General features: G+C 43.5%; 2 protein-coding genes across 2 annotated transcripts in view; both read right to left on the reverse strand.

Annotated features, from left to right (window-relative positions):
• Window positions 1–228: 228 nt before the first annotated feature.
• Window positions 229–3323, reverse strand: tmem30c (transmembrane protein 30C). Its single transcript, XM_035651337.2, has 7 exons — window positions 2981–3323; window positions 2646–2762; window positions 2267–2374; window positions 1558–1648; window positions 1308–1454; window positions 998–1210; window positions 229–821 (listed from the first exon to the last, which is right to left on the reverse strand). Exons 1-7 carry the CDS (start codon window positions 3176–3178, stop codon window positions 634–636), a joined length of 1062 nt encoding a protein of 353 aa, XP_035507230.1. The 5' UTR covers window positions 3179–3323; the 3' UTR covers window positions 229–633.
• Window positions 3324–3725: 402 nt separating this feature from the next.
• Window positions 3726–16928, reverse strand: part of cmss1 (cms1 ribosomal small subunit homolog) — a 29925-nt gene continuing 16722 nt past the window's right edge. The window contains exons 2-10 of the mRNA XM_035651338.2: window positions 6501–6640; window positions 5945–6016; window positions 5712–5850; window positions 5542–5601; window positions 5339–5441; window positions 5199–5259; window positions 4987–5074; window positions 4798–4886; window positions 3726–4049 (exon numbers count right to left, since the gene is read on the reverse strand). Of these exons, the coding sequence (XP_035507231.1) occupies window positions 3966–4049; window positions 4798–4886; window positions 4987–5074; window positions 5199–5259; window positions 5339–5441; window positions 5542–5601; window positions 5712–5850; window positions 5945–6016; window positions 6501–6640 (836 nt within the window). The 3' untranslated portion in view covers window positions 3726–3965. The remainder of the gene's footprint in view (window positions 4050–4797; window positions 4887–4986; window positions 5075–5198; window positions 5260–5338; window positions 5442–5541; window positions 5602–5711; window positions 5851–5944; window positions 6017–6500; window positions 6641–16928) is intronic.

Genomic DNA, 16928 nt, shown 5'->3' on the forward strand with positions numbered 1-16928 from the left:
TACAAATATCGTAAGAAGCCTCTTTAAAATAAATTGCATTATTGTCATTATATCAATATTCTTTGCTAATTTAATGACATTCCCTTCAGCTCTAGTTGTTTTTTATATGCACTGCCTAGTGTTACACACTAAAGACAGTGATCATGATACCTGCAAAATGGCCTGCTGTGGATTTCCAGCCTTGCTAATGGTCCCATATATAATAACAATGACAAAACAATTCACAGATTAACCTTTAAAAAACTTTATTCACTTCACAGATTTGTTTTTTTTTTTCAATTTGTATTCACCGAGACTTGAAATGCAACGCCGGAGACCGGGTCTGAGTAAGTCATCAATGTAATAATTATAATAAATATCATTATCCGAATAAATATTAACAGTACATGAACAACATGGTGTGCATATTTTTCTTTTAGAAAGCAAAAGTTTATCAAATACAGCCAACAGGTAGAGTAAGATTGTGTCAACACTCAGCTTCCGCAACTAAATCTGTCACGTGGATCATTTGGCCGATAAAGATGTATGATTTATCATTTATGTAATTCAATCAGTCATTTTTTGCAATAAATTAATATTTGAAAAAAATATAAACAGCTCCGAAGCGGTGCGGTTTTTATACTGTTTACCCTTTCATTCCTCCATGTTCTTCCCGTTCTTCCCGAACTTCCACCAGACCACCGTGAGGGTGACCGCGATCAGCAGGATCAGACTGCTGGTTACCAGGTAGGCAATGGGCAGGAAATGGTTCTGACCTCCGAACCAGGTCAGCGTGGTCAGCACCACTTCCTTCCTGCCTCGGAAATGCTGCACGGGGAAGTCTGGAAAAGGTCAGAGGTCAAGGCCGAGAATAACAGGTGATCGCAGAGGGCAGACTCGATAACTCGTTCGTCGTCTTAAAATACTCCCAGAAAAACGCAGGAGACAAATGCACACAATGGGACTCGTGTGACCCCTAATTTTAGCCACACCACAGTTCCCCCACGTGAGAGGATACTGTAGTTTATCTCGATGCTGTAGCTCCCTGCCGGAAGCCCCTGAGTGAAGTGCTCGTCGGCTCGGTACAGAACCCCGTAGAGCTTCTTGAAGTTGGGGAAGGCTGCCTCCCTCATCCACACGATCAGGTCGTCGTTGATGAAGCCGTTGTTGGTCGGGTCGGCCTGGTCGAGCTCGTACACCGGCCTCTGCCAGTACAGGGGCTTTGCTGTGCCTGGGGGAGAGAAACGCAGAAGCAAATGACTGATGAACTGACCGAGAAACTAAAAACGCCGATTCTGCGTTTGACCAGACAGGCTCTACTTATTTACCCTGAAACACTTGAGCCAGCGTCAGGTTGTCCACCTTGGGGTTGCGGAACTTGACATTCTTGTCGGTGTACCACGTGATGCCTCTCCGCAGCAAAGGAACCTTAAATGACTTGCCGCTGGAGTCGTGGTGGAACAGAGTGAAGGTGTCTGGAGGGGGGGGGGGGGGGGGGGGGGGGGGCAGATGAATGAGTTGACAGTTCATTGAGATGAATGAAGTTGTGGAGGAGGGAACTTTAGAAACGTCACTTACCGTTGAAGATGCTGTTGGCCACAGCACCACAGGGGGCGATGGGGAGTCCATTCTGGTCTCTGATGAACGGACTGCAATAAGAACTGGGGTTCTGGTCAATGAGGGAGCCCAGGACGATTAAATTAGAAATGTCAAGCAGATGACAAAACAGTGGTGGAATGTAACTAAGTACATTTCATCCATTTAAGTATGCGTCAAAGGTACCTCACTCGAGTATTTTAAACTCTATGCTACTTTATACTTCTCCACATTTCAGAGGATTATTGTACTTCTCACTCCACTCCAGCTTTTTTTGCAGTTAAAACTGTACATTTACAAGATATCCGTCTTTCAATGATAGAGCCTTAGAGTTAGACTCATCTCCACCAACGAAGACATGAAAATACAGCTTACACAGATATTAATCAGTAATTAAAAGAATCTAAATGTATAAATCATAATACATACAGATTATATAGAACGAGCATATACTCTAAAATGAGCATTTCTACTTTAAACACTTTAAGTATGTGTTTGAGCGGAGGTTAAATTAAATGTTTGAGCATCTCTTCCACCGCTGCATCAACTGGCAAACAAAGCAATTGCAGTTTCAAACAAGCTTTTGGTTTTTGGTCGCACAACGTGAAGTCTGACAGGAAGTCAAAGTGTTCCAACAATGTGGTTTGTTTTGTTTTTTATGATGAATTAATACACATTATTGTGGAGCCACCTTCAAGTTCGTCTTCCTGCCGACCATCTGTCCATCATCTCTGGAGTCCATGTACCGACGGAGGTTCTGGTGGAAGTTTTTGAGGCCGTAGTAGAAAAAGACGTCTCCCTGGAACGGCGCAGGAATTCAAACAGAGCTGAAACAGAACTCTTTGTCTTTGATTCTCTCCATGTTATACTGACTTTGGGAAAATTCTTGACCGGTTGACAACATAATCTCGACTAAAGGTCGACTTGACAAACTTTTTCAGCTCATTCAACTGCACTTCAACAGGTGAACCGACCCGGTCGCCTTGTGAGGACGTGCAGGCGAAGGCTCCGGACAAAGCCTGTACGCGGACCTTGATTCAGAATATTCTTTTGATGCGTGTCAAACTTACCTTGAAGGGTTTCTCGAGGGAAAACACCGCTTTGCAGCTGCAGCCCTCCCCGGCGTTGCTCACATTTTTACGCATTTCAAAACACCGGTCACATGTCCCGGCCTCAGTGTAGTCCAGCTAAAGAGACAGCAGAGTGTTGGCTGCAAACTGCACAGCGAATAGTTCCTGTTTACCTCATTCAAAACCGAACCTCAGACCTTTGGCACTCCCTTTTTTTTTTTTTTTTATTGCACACAAGGGCCATTCGGTCTCTTCCTCTCTTATGCACATAATCTGTGTGTATTTCCACATCAAAAAAACCCAACTACTAAATGTGCACAAATGCCGTCGCTCACCTTCATTTCCCGTGTGCTCTGAACTGTGAGCAGCAGCCACACTCCCAGCAGCATGCAGATCAGCGCCATGAAGTAGAAGAACGGCAGCACCGTGTTGGCAGTCAGCATGGGAGACCAGGCCGGGAGCCGCTGCTGCTTGAAAGCCGAGTTGTCTGGCCTCCGGGCCAAGGGCCCAGGCTTGGCCTTCACTCTGCCCATGAGAGGGACCTTCAGCGGGGGACGGGAGAGCAGCTCGCTGCACAGCGGGAGAGCCCTGTGTACGAGAAGGCGCCACTATCTTCTCTTCCTGTTCCACGATATCTCCCTGCACACACACACACACACACACATAACTCTGCTTGCCAAGAGGTTTTCCCAGCAGGCCTTGCAGGGCGGGGAGATCGTTGTGGCCTGTTACTTATTAACCACAATCCTTGACTTACTACCCCTTTCTGTTTTCTTTGTCACTTCCATATTCTTTGTGGTTATGTTTTGTTCTTTACTTCTTCCTTCCTATGAGGCAACACACACTGGGTCTGTTTATTTACATCGAAATCACACAGAGGAGTACTTTACATCTTTAATCCTAATTTGCTGTGGGAGATCATCCGTTTGTTCTGGCTCCCCTTTGTGCAGCTTTAAAAATGAGTTATTCAAGGATGTTATGATAAATGGGGCTTCCTCGTGGGCAAGTCAAATCATGATCTCACATGGTCAGTGGGAGGAGACTTCCCAAGGTCGGAGTAAACAAACAGGAGGATGCCGGTTTAATTCTAAGTCCGTTTATTCAATCCATCACACTGGGACATTGTGTCGGGACAACAACAGTGAACAAACAGCACCGGCACAGTCGACACGGCCTCTGAAAATAGTGAAAGCACGGCACAGGTTTCACCACAAGACGCCTAGGAAATCAAACAGGAAGAGGCCCCCCGGCTTGTTGTCAGCACATCACTTCAAACGTCAAGTCGTGGAGTGGATTATCTTGAAGTTGACTATGTGCCCGTTAAAAAAGTCCAATTTTGAGTTTGCCCTCTTTGCAGCCTTTCAGGATGCCACACTCCAGCAGCTTCATGAAGTCCAGTTTGATCTGAAAAAAAAGAGAGAAAAGATTATCACAAGAAAAAGACAAACCCAAACCTCAAAGCTCCCATTCAGTCATATTTTAAGGCATTAAAAAATATTCTGCTTAGAAAAATAATTTGTGTCTGATATGATTTTCCTCAAATAAAGTTACATTTCCTGACATGAAATCTTCTTCATCTCTCTTTTTTAAAACATCCAGAATCTATGAATATGCAAATCTATTCTTTTAATTTTAAAAATTCCACTGCAGGACATAAGACGTCTCCTCCTTCACTGACACCAAACCCATGATCAGTTTATGATCACCGAGTGGCACAAGTTCCAACATTACACAACACAAAAGGCACAGTGCCACAAAAAAACGCCTGCATGTTGGGCTGCAACCAACGACGGCGTTCATGATCAATTAATGATTTCCCCACGGATAAAATGTCCGCCATTTCCGGGCAATTTTGTGCGACCACTAATCCACAACCCACAGATCTATCACATCTGAAAAAGAAAAGTGGCCTGTCCCCACAATTAAGTAGCTGGAAAAAGGAGGAATTTTGGCTCAGAAAATTGTAATTAATCAATTATCATGAAAAAATGTTTTTTTAATTTTCATGGGACTTTCTTTGTCAATTTGTTGATGCATTGATGAATTAATTGGATGTACATGCCTAACGTGCGTGTGTTTGTGTGTGTGTGTGCATGTGTGTAGTTAAAACAGGATCATTATCTTTCCGGTCCAGCAGGGGGCAGTAGCTCACCTCAGGAATGTCTACCATCCTCCGGAGCTTCTGGTCCCTCCAGTTCCAGTCCAGAACCACGTATTTCAGCGCCTGCAGGCTCAAACCCTCTAGAAAGAAAAAGAAAAAAGAAACAGCGTTCCCATTGATTAGGAAGAAGGATTTAAAAGCCTTGAAATTTAAGAGTGAGACCGCCGTGTTATGAATTACCTTTCTCGATAAGAGCACTGATCCTGCCCGGTGTCCCCACTCCGATGTGGGTGACGGCCGTCTGCAGCAGTTTCACCTGCTCCTCTATCTGTATGAAGGAAAGAGAGACGAACACGAACACACACGAACACACACACACACACACACACACCCGTTAAAACCACTCAACGCAAACGATCCACGAGCATCGTATCATCGGCCACCACTAGTACCTTGATATGTTTTGCAAAAAGCTTCACTGCTCTGGCATCACCCTTGAAGGTGGTCAGCTGCCTGTGAACGACAGGAAAACAGCGCTCGTGTAAGTAATTCAAGAGATGCAACGTACAGAATGTATTGGCGCGTCACTCACTTGATGAGCTCGATGGTTCGGAGAGCAGAGCTGCAGACGATGAGAAGGATCACCGAGCTCTTTTCCGTGTGCTGCTTTCGAACCTTCGCCCACTTGGGACAAACTGGTGGAAAAAAGATGAAGGAGAAACAAAAAGTGAAATGTGTGATTTAGAGGTGACAAATGATCAAAAGATCCAAGCTAAGTTTAGAAACATCACTCACCCTGTTTCAGATAAGAGGAGAGGCTGTGCGTCAAGTCATTGCAGGAAAGGAGAGAGGAATCTGGGGGGGGGGGGGGGGGGGGGGTTTGCAGTGGGACAGACGGTGACCTCGGAGAATCAACACATCAGCAGATAGTGACTGAAGCTGAAAGGGACTCGCCCCCGACTCACCCTGCAGTTTGAGCTCCTCCTGCTCGATCACGGAGCGCTTGTCCGAGAAGTAGTGAGTGAGCAGGTTCTGCAGGTCGGCCGGACAGCCGGGCTTGGGCTCGGAGGTGGCCAACACGTCTGTGATTGTCTTCTTCTTCCTCTGGAAGACAAGAGTGTGATTTCATGAAATGTTCACAGTGACTGCCGCGACATTGAGCAACTCTCTTTGCGACAGCAGGTGTCGCCACACTCACCTTCCTCTTTCTCTTGGGTTGAGTTGACGTTTCGTCCTCCGTCTCTTTCTTTTGAGGAGTCGCACCCCCCGCCTGTGATCAGAGAACCGGCAGAACAGCATTTATATATTTTGTGTACAAAGTGTAGTTCCTTACAAAAAGCACTACAGGAACTACAGATTCCCCACAGAACTTGCTGGCAGGATGAGACAAGGCCCAAGAGAGGAACCTATTACATTTTGAATGGATCTGGACAAAGAGGCAAATGTAGGATACTGATTTCCCAGGGAATAATGCATGGATCATTATAAATGTTAGGACACTATCTGACCTTTGACCAACCTTATATATATATAAATGAATCAAAATGCTGTAATTCCAAGCGGAATGAGTCGATCAGTGTCCGGGCCGAGTCCAGCCTTGTTTTACATTTCTCATGTTATTCATTTCCTCTTTTTTCCCCTGACTGTTATTGTCTTGATGCTGACTCATGCAACCGCAGCAGCATAAACAAACAATGACAGAATCCTACAGTACAAGCGGGTATGACATCTGATATGGTACGACATCTTGATACCTGCTCGTTCTTTTTCTTCTTGGCTTTCACCGTGTTCTCTGTTATCTTCTTCCGTTTCTCTGCTTTTGTCTTTGTGTTTGTTTTCTCTGTCGGCTGTTCCTCTTGTTCCGTCTCCTCCTCCTGCTCTGCCTCAGAGGCAACTGGGGGGGAAAAAAGGTGGGGGGGAAATGTCCTTTATGTATCTGGATTTGATGGAGATAACTTTCAACTGGCATCTCAAGTCAGACTTGTGATTCTGTCGAGATGAGGCAACTCGGAGCAAAGGACATGGTTCAGACGAGCCGAGATCAGGATTTGCCTTTTAACAGCAATGCCTAACCACCATGCCATCTGGGAAACAGACAAACCTCCTCGTTTATTACAGGCTCACAGAGTTCGACTCGGTTTCCATAGTTTGGTTAGATCTGGCATTTGCACACGGTGCCTCAGACTGTTTCACTAGCGCACAGCTCGGCCACAACGGATAAACAGAAACACACAAACGTTCCTGGCGATAACGATGACAACAACAACAACAACGCAGCCAACCTCAAACACAACATCTGGTCGTACTTAACCTTCCCGTTGCTACCACTTCTTAGTACATACCTCGTGTTTTATGCTGATGATGTCATGCGCTACGAACCCTTTGATATACACGCACGCTTGTTCAGAATACTTTAGAAACAGATGCCAGAATGAACTCTGCAATAAATTTGCAGGTTTTATTGCACTTTTTCTTGGCTGCATATACACTTTTTTTAAAAAAATACCAGTATTTTGGACTTGGAAGTTCTTCCTGTGACTCGTTCATATCAAAGAACAGACCTGCCGACGTTCACTCTTATTGTTTTTCGGTGGACAAAGGCTGAAATCAATCTGGAAGATATCGGTCAGATTTAAAGGGGAAAAGCTGGAGTACCGATCTGCCTTGATATTTCATGCGTGCTGCACTCATTTCCAGTTTTAAACACACACAGTTCTTTGCCATAACTGACTTAGAGGTCACCGGTATTTTAAAGCAAAAAGCAGCATGTGGCTGATGCTGCGTTTACTTCATATTGTTTCGACTGTAACTATGAGCAACCTAACTGGAAAAAACGTCGTCAGTCTCCCACCTGTAATTCTTTAAAGTTGGAAATACAGGACAGTTCTGAGAGTGACGATTACAACGGCAACGATTAGTTAATCAATCCACAACTCTTTTTGATAGTTAATCAATTTGAGTCATATCAAGCAAAAAGCCATACTTTTCTGATTGGACCTCCTCCAATGGGACAATTTGCAGCTCTGCATGGTTTTTAATCATTGTTATCAACCAATCTTGGCCATTTTACACAAATTCTGGATATTTCACAGACAAAGTTATAAGTCGATTAGTTGAGAAAATAACCCATAGATTAATTGGCGATGGAAATAATCCTTAGTTGCTTCCCTGGGTGATGCTATCTCCCACTTGGTGGAAAGAAGTGCTAACAAGCTGGTGGCAAAATGGCTGCAAGCCATTATCATTAAACCCAACATCATATAGTCGTTCATATGCATTATGAAGGAGCACTGCTCCCAGCTTTTAGGCTATTCAATCGATATGATTACAAGGCTCAAAGCCTGCATTCATAAAATCCTCCAACACTACCAAGTCAGAACAATAGAGGGGTTTCCTGTTTTCCCCAACAGAGTCAACAGTGTAAACCAAAAGCTGTTGTCAGACTCTGGCAAATTTCCGAAAAATTGGGTTTCTGACTTTTTTCCCCAGAATTTGTCGTTCAAGTTTGAAGAACGCAGCAGGAACATTTCAGGCGACGGGTGGCGCCGGAGTCGAGCGTGCATTAGGCGTGACATGACGCCCACTCACTCACTTATGAATTTTCCAAACATTTTCCTGCTGCGTTCTCACACGGGCTCACTCTGGACGTTTTACGGACACTTGGAACACCGCATGATCTCCAGGCCAAGAGCACTCCCTAGAGCCAAATCACACAGCCACCGTCCAGCATCTGACCTCACACTTTCCATCTCACAATCGATTCATCCAATCCTTATTATCCCAAACGTCTTCTATTGTCTTTCCGTCTTTGGTGCCATTACAGTCAACAAACGCGTAAAAAAAGAAAGACGACGTGAACGAAGGACGGATCTTCTTCTTTTCCTTTCCGTTATTCCATAACCACTCCCCCTTTCGCCACCTCATCCCTCACTCCAAGACCTTCATCCTTATTTGTTTCGGTCATCTGTCCGGGCATACACCCCTTCTGCTGGAAGACCAACCCTAATATTGACGGGTCGAGCCAATCATTCACCTCTCTCTCACTCTCTGTTTCCTTTGCTCCTCATCACTATCTCATTTTTAATTCTGGACTGTTGGGAGGAAAGTGAGGATAAACAGGTGCAAAAGACCAAGGAAGAGAGGACGAGAGGAAGGAGGACGACTACATAAAGAGGTGAGGATAATCAAAGAACAGTCCAGGTCTATATTCGACCAGTGAGCACTGAGCAGTCCATCCATCTGCATCAGGTCAGTGTTTTCCCCCCGCTGGTGATGATACTGGTCATCTGAGACTTGCTTAGGTTTCGCTGTGTTCACTAATTAAGGGTGTGTAAGAAAAGCATGTTATTGATCTTTTTAAGTATTTAAAGTATGAAAGGGATAAAGATGGTAACCAATTTGAAAGTATATCATAAATATATTGGGAAAATGTGTAGCAGCTCGTAAGAAAAAAATATCGCACAAATCAATTCACCTTTGTAAAGGGAGTCGTGTGATCTAAAGGAACAATTTATGCGCCTGCGTCGACGACACAAAAATGCAATCACCTGCCGCTGCGGCTCTGTGTTCAATGAGCTGTGAAATAGTCAGAAATTAACCAAACCGTCAAGCCGACGACCGGAAGGTGCTGACGGAGCAGCCAGGCTGACGTTAACATTATAACTCATTCCTCACCGACGGCACAAAGAAAACGCGAGCACAATGGTCAAGGAGCCGCTCAGCAACACCCCGAGGGAGATGAGCTGCTGATTCAGCATTGATTGTGATTTGGGTTGTTTTCGTTGTTGTTGTTTTTGTTGTTTTCTGGATGATTCATCAATCTGTGGGTGCAATATTTATTATAAAAAGGCACGTACAGTATGTTTGCCTTGATATAGTATATGTCAACAATTTTAGCATCACAAAGGTTGTAAAGCATCAGAGGTGAAGGTTTCCCTTGTGGCACAATTCTGCCTCATCCTTTACACATGAAACTAATAATAATTAATAACATTTGAAGATTTAAAAAAAAATGTTTCTTTAGTTTTGTGAGGACCACAAATAGATTGTTCTGGAGTAGAGGCAAAAACCAAGGAAAATGAAACAAAATAATATACTGTACATGGCTAGATACTAGAGAAAAAAATGAATTTGGGTGAAATAATAATTGAAAACAGATGTTTATTATAGGCTGGGTAGTATCACTTTGAGTGCTCTATAAATGAAATTTATCATCATTATTATTATTATCACTGAGTGCAGACAAGGTGGAAGCAGCACAAAGATTGGTGGTACAGTATTTAATGATGCTTGCCAACAACCCAGGTATCATGCAACGTAGTAGATATCACTGTTTGACAAATACTCAGTCATTGGATTAAGGACAGTTTCCTTTACTAAAAGTGGGTTAAGAGCAGGTCATTCAGACAATATGAGTAATAATTAGAGGCAATTTTCCTTTGTCTTTAGCAAATGCTGTTCAACATTTATTAAGGGAGCTCTAAATTTACAGAGGCCTGAGGGCATGATTTATGTTAAGTCCAATCTGCATATCTGCAATCTGTCTGCAATTAGCACCGGACTTATTAAACCCTCAGAAAAAGCACTAAAAGAGGCGCATATGAACGTCTAATGGAAAGTTAATCGAGCTGAGGAGGATACGCCTATTTGACCGATAACAAAGTGTCCGTACATCACCACTGGAGCAAAATGTGTCACAAATGAAGGAAGGATGAACTCCAGTTTACAAAAAAACCCATTTCCCGACAGTGGTGCCAGTCCAAAATTTCCCATAGGCCTTCAATTAGTTTGAGTTCAAGAGACTGTGAAGGCCACAGCGGATGATTCACCTCCTTTTCATACTCATCCGACCATTGAGCGAACACTTGCAACCTTCGGATGTCAGAATAGTGACATTACACTCAGTATATGTGTGTTAATTTGCTGTGGCCTTCCCTCCATGTCAGGGTGGGGGGTGGACAGCCGGCCTCTGGGCACACTAGACTGTTTGATTGAGCCCCGGACGGAATTCATAAACAGCAAAAAATTCTCACGGCTCCTTTTTTCTGCGGAAAATGCAGATTGTCACACTTTCCCGGAGAAATGGACAAACATATTTTTGTTGTTGTTGTTGAAGTAATAGACAGGCCATTGTGCCTAGTAAGTGAGGACGGGCTTACAGGGATGGAGAAGTCCAATCTGGAGTTTCATTACAGCTGGAAACACGCAGCTGAACTGAGTCAGTGTTGAGGACAAATGGATAAAGTTAACTTCTTGCATAATAATGCATTCACAGATTGATGTCTAACTCAATAGTTTAGGAAACATAAAAATGCAAAGACTATTGCAACCTAAATTGAAACACTAAATAGTAATATAAATGACTTAGGTTGGAGCAATTATTAAACCCGGACAGTTAAGGAACCAAGGGAGGATTATATTGGCCATGAATAAAATGATGGTGAATGAATGGAGGCTGTGACAAAGAGAGAGAGTCTAATCCCAATAAATAAAACAGCAGTGAGGAAACCAAGATATGTTCAAGGTGTTGGAGAGCCTGGAGAGAGCAGACATTGACCTCAGAGACAATCAATATCTTCAGTGTCTCCAAATCTTCATTCTCAATATCCTCCATGCTACAGTTGATCCAATTGGTGAAGGCTGGTGGAGGATAAGTGGATCCCCCCCCCCCACACACACACCCACACACCCACACACACACACACACAGATGAGCTTACAGCTCAGATAACCGGAGATCAATGAAAGTCAAAGGCAGCTGAGAGAAATCACATGCAGGGAAATGGGGCTTCCCGGTCATCTTTAATGGGTGAATCAATAGAAGTGACTGCTTTTAATGGATGGTCGATGGGGTCGACTGGATTTAATGAGGATCTACAGACTGGAAACAGGAAACGGTTGAAGAACGTTTCAGTTTCACACAAAAAGGCCACTCAGATTTCGCAGGTTTTTCAAGGATGATGTGCTCACTCACGCAGGCTGGCGACTTGCCAACGCGGCTGCTTAAAACATTGACGGCCATGACCTCAGAGAGGCTTTTAATCACCGCTGCAGTTTAAACTATTAGTCTGATTAAAGATAACACTCCGGCCTGTACTGAGGGAGAAAGACAAACCAATTACACCTTTTATCATCCCTGCAAAAAACCAAGTAGTTATGAACAGGCATGTTTTTTTTTAATTATTTGTGCTTCTCATGTGTAAAAAAGAGAAGATATATTCCGTTAAATCAATTGTCAGCACTGCAGGCAGATTCAGCGCTTATTTCAACAATCAATAACTCATCTCAAGACACGTCCTGGGAGTATTGTGGGTGGGCGTAGCAGTTTATGGTTTTAGAGGTCTGCAGCTTCTGCTTCTAAGCCACAATTTGAGCATGTGTTATTGTTAAATCAACGGGGACTTTAGGCCGCATGCACAAAATTAAGTGGGCTATTGTGGAATGCCTGGAAGAAAAGGCAACAACTCTTAGAAGTACAAGATAAAAAAGCCAAGGAATCATCAACAAATTTCCCCAATTTTGACAACTTCTTATTTTACCCTGATGCATACCTGATGTGTAAAATTATAACTAATCTTGCACCCCGAGAGGATGCCTGGCCTCTCCTGGCAGTTGCTGTGCCAGCAGGACTGGAGCATTTATCACGGGTGACTGGGTGCCTCACTTCACAAAGTGGGTAAGTGGAATTCCACACCTACAAACATTAAAAAACTCGGAAAGCTCTGCGCTGTTTAGAAATCTGCTTCCAGCTTTGGCTTTTGTCAGCACAAATGTGTCACCGCCAATGATTGCCTTGTATTAATCACGCTGAATTGATTTATTAATTTATGGACTTTTATGTGCCATGCTGTTTTATGTAGCGTATTTGCTGTTCTGTGGTCGTTGTTGTTTGTTTTTTTTGTCTACCTGCCAAGGGACAACAGATGCAAATTTGCTACGAGCTAACTGGTGCATCGTTGTTTGGCACTTCTTACTCTTGTTTGTCAGGGTATTTAAACTTAATGCTCATAGCTAAGAGATGACAAGATGCAGGGACGGACCATCACCAGCAGGAGGAGTACTGGATGCACTTATCTGTTGAAGATTCTTACAACCACATTTTGGAGACACAAAGCAGGACATGCTGTACAAACTCCAGTAACACGCCTGGCGTCCTCCACCCACACTTATGAAATTTCGATAATTGACCCCCTGCTTCTCATGCTCTAAAGCAACGCACATAATACAAACCTATTACCATCATGTAGTTACACAGACAGGAAATCTATACACACAATCTGACCAGGGAACGGGTGTTCAATGGCATGCAGGTTTGAGTTGTGAGCCAGTGAATTGTAGTTTCCCTCTAGTTGAAGACCCTCTAGACAATAGCTCTTCTGCAGGGATGTCCGGATCAAGATGGGCAGCAATGAACATAAAAAGTTTCAAATAGAGAGGAGCCGATCCTCCTTCTCTGTTACAGTGAAAGCAAGTGTCTGGTTGATTCAATAATCAATGATTGGACCACTACGTTCGCTTCTGAGGAATTAATTCTCGTAAATGTGGACAATCTAGAATTATCTCACTGATAGTAGCTGATCATTTTTTGGTCTTCTGACTGATTGATCTGTGTGGTATACCCCAGTTTATATTGGTCCACTCTGCCGTCCTTGTGTTTAAAGTGAAGCTGATCGTGCCTGGCAGACTGTGATGGGAGCTCCTGATGTCCTCGCACGAGATGCTAATCACAGATACGAGGTCATGCAACGAGGTCATAACTCAAAGCTTTTAAGCTTTCACAAGGACCAAAAAAGGAAACCCTTTTCTCACCTTTCTCAGCATATTACAACTTACAACCAAAACTAGTTGAGGCTGCCAAACTCCAGCTTTAATAATTAGGTTTTGGCATCCCTTGTCCTATTAGCATTACAGCTCTGTTTCCTCTCTCCTTCTTCTTTTGATGTACAGAGCTAATCCTAATCTTTGCATCTATTCCCCCCCTCACTCTTTTCCCCAAGCGGCAAGTATCACATGGATGATATTAATAACACTGCGCTCATTTTTCATTCTCCATCAATCATCAATGCAAGACTGATGCAATACGTGTGGAATCTAACATCTGATATCAGAGTTAGGGGAAGGGTTACATGTGTTTGTTTGAAAAGTGCATGTCTAGGTACAAGCTCATCCACGGACACCAGTGTACAAAAACTTTTTTTCAATCAGCAATCTTAGAGTCTTGCTGAACAAAATTAATTCCTTAAGGACACAGCATACATCAGATCACAACAACGTAGACCATATTTCATTATAACCAACAGCCAAACGGTTGTTGTTCTACTTTCCACGACTATGGATGTAGTCATGCAGGGCTTGACGCTTACTTTTTTCACAAGGAGCACATGTGCTACTAAGTTAAAAAATGTTACAGTGTATAAAGCATTTCAGATGTGCCATGAAAACGTATCCAATAATGTGATATGAGAAGCCATTTACAAAACAAATCATTTACGAAGCAAAATCATTTAAATTAAGATTAGATCTTGTCTTATCTTATAAAGGGATATGAAAAGTCATTTTCTAAAGCAAAAATAGTTGATTTATCAGCATCTACAAGTACACAAGGTTTTAACTGTTTCTGCTTCAACACCTATAGTACTCCTTAAGTTTTAAATGTCACAAAGAAAGTCTGCCGGGGGCGTCAGTTAGCTCACTGGGTAGTGCCGGAGCCCCATGTACAGAGGCTCGAGTCCTCCTGCAGCGAAAGGGAATGATATTTAAAGGAAAATAATTACTTAAGAAATCGACTTGATATGAGTTGCAAGAAAGCTGAAATATTTCAAAGTGAATTCTGTAGGTCCTTTATCACTAAATGTCTGGTAATGTAAAGTTTAACCAATGTGCATTAACAGACCACAAAGTCTTGATGTAAAAAAATAACCAGTCCTAGATCAAATATCTTATTGAACTTATCTTTTGAGGCCATCTACAAAGATCAAATAATCATGGTCAAGCTGAAGCGTTAATGCACCAGAAAACATTTTCTCTCCCTGTGCCAATTCTGACACCTTCACCAAGTCACAACTGAGTCAGGAATATAAATTTGCTCTAAACTCTAGTAAATTCCGTGACCATTAAAAATGTAATAGTCCACCACTTTAAACAAAGCATTTGGTGTAATTTGGAGGAGTGATGACAACACTTACAGTGAAGGGGCTGGTTCATCCAATGCTCCCTACTTTTATGCTGAAGTCATCAGCGAAATAAGCATTTTCCATTTAACCACACTCATAATCATAAAGCACAACAGCGGCATTGCTGGTGACAAAATACATTTATAGGCCGTTCAACAGCTCCCGCTCTCTTTAGCTGGCTTGTTAAATGTATAATTTCTCTGCTATAACACTCTTACCAACCATGTCTGCAGCACTGTGCTCCTGCCAAAACATACATCAGCCACACCGAATGAGAATTACAGAGCGCTGTGCCAACCTGACCCTGGAACCTGGAGGCCAAAGACGACTCCAGGGCACAGATTGAGCCAGCCTCCCAGGACAGGTGGGAACAAAGTGGATATGAGCTGCCTGTGGCCTCAAACTTAAATTGTCTGGGAGCCGCAGGCTCCTACAGAAGGGGGAGGCGTTCAGGGTATGAAATACAGCGATTTTTTCTGACTGTACATTTGAACCACTGTATACAGGACACTCCAAAGCTGAACAATGCTCTTTTTGCTTCTCCTCTCCATTGTACCGAGCGTACTAATCTGCATGCTTACTGTAGTAGAGTAAGGGCCAGTTTATGGTTTCTAAGAACTACTTCCTACAACGTGCTGACTGAACATGTTGCAAATCACAAGTGTTTATTGTTGTTCCAAACAGACACTGGAGGAAAGAGTGAAAAGCTGGCCATGAGTTTGTTTAAAACCCCGGATAATGGCGCATATTTTCAGACAGTCTCTCGGGGGAAGACAGTTGTTCAGTGCTATGAATGTTTAAGTACTGTCACAAATGACAAAAAAAATGTAGAGAGAGCTTGATGCCTGGCTCATCTCTCACAGCGTGACGTGGGTGCAAATGTTACGTTGTAAGCTTAAAGTGGCAATAGACTACTTCTCCCCCATTTCCAAGTGGTATTAATGCCGAAGACGTCAAAAAACTGGATTGCATTCCATCTCATCAACTCCTTGATCATATCAGCATATAGCAATTTTCACCACCCCTCATCCGCCACCGGGAAAAAGTTTTCTTTGCTCCGTCTAGCTCTTTCTCTAAAGAAGCCTCTTAGGTTAAGAGGTGAAACGTCTTAAATAATCTACAACCAAGTCCAGTTGCTCCTGATTCAACACCCCTTTGGATCTCTATGACCTGGATGGATGAGAATCTCCACAGACGTTCTTTGTTTGGATTATCAAACAAACAATGACTCATGGATGTTTGTTTCTGGCTGATGGTGGTAGCGTTAGCAACACGAATTGCCCGTGCCCTTTTGAGTAAACAGGAGGGATGCAGCCACGCTGCCCCGGGAGGGGCAAATAAACAGAGGCGGCCAGCCACATGTGTGGCCGCCAGCCTGCCTGCCAGTGGACAGTCCTCTGTGGGGCAACCCTGGCAACAATTACCAAGGCTGCCTCTGGTTCCTTCTGAGCCGTCTGTAAACTCGGGGAGGTATTTTCACATGCCTGGCATTACGTGGGAGCGTGCATAGACATCACCATGCATGTGCATGTCTAGACAATGTAAGCACACAGAAAAAAGAACAAAGTCTGAGTCATGTCATCTGAGTGTGTGTACACACTTCAGAGGCAATTTCGAGTCGGTCAGACCGGGACAATGTAAGTCATTTGAGGGCAAGGGCAAATAAGCAGCGGCACGTGTCTTGGCCTGACTGCCCACATTAACAGCACCACCGAATGGGAAGAGAAAAGAAAATATTCACACTTATGTCCAAAGAAAACAGACCAGACCCCAGGTCATCACAGAGTATATGTGCCGAAGATCACCAGCTCAGCTCCACAACATGTCTTCATCTTGATCTGGATCGGGCCTTAGTGACAGAGACAGTGTGACCGGTTGCTGTCCAGTTCAGAAACAGACACCACCAAGTAAAGTTCAGCACTAAAAACACAACCTCCGGGTCTTAACACAATCACCTAATAGTATTTTTCTAAGGCAGGAAAACAAAAGGGCCTGGAGTTACTTATCTTAA

The sequence above is a fragment of the Scophthalmus maximus genome, chromosome 14 (genome assembly GCF_022379125.1).
Source record: "Scophthalmus maximus strain ysfricsl-2021 chromosome 14, ASM2237912v1, whole genome shotgun sequence".
Lineage (NCBI taxonomy): Eukaryota > Metazoa > Chordata > Actinopteri > Pleuronectiformes > Scophthalmidae > Scophthalmus > Scophthalmus maximus.

Coding starts and splice junctions, on each gene's coding strand:
- tmem30c (XM_035651337.2), bottom strand. CDS start 3,178: ATGGGCAGAGTGAAGGCCAAGCCTGGGCCCTTGGCCCGGAGGCCAGAC. Junction 1,455..1,557: donor GGCCAACAGCATCTTCAACG/GTAAGTGACGTT, acceptor CCCCCCCTCCAG/ACACCTTCACTCTGTTCCAC. Junction 822..997: donor CAGCATCGAGATAAACTACA/GTATCCTCTCAC, acceptor GACCTTTTCCAG/ACTTCCCCGTGCAGCATTTC.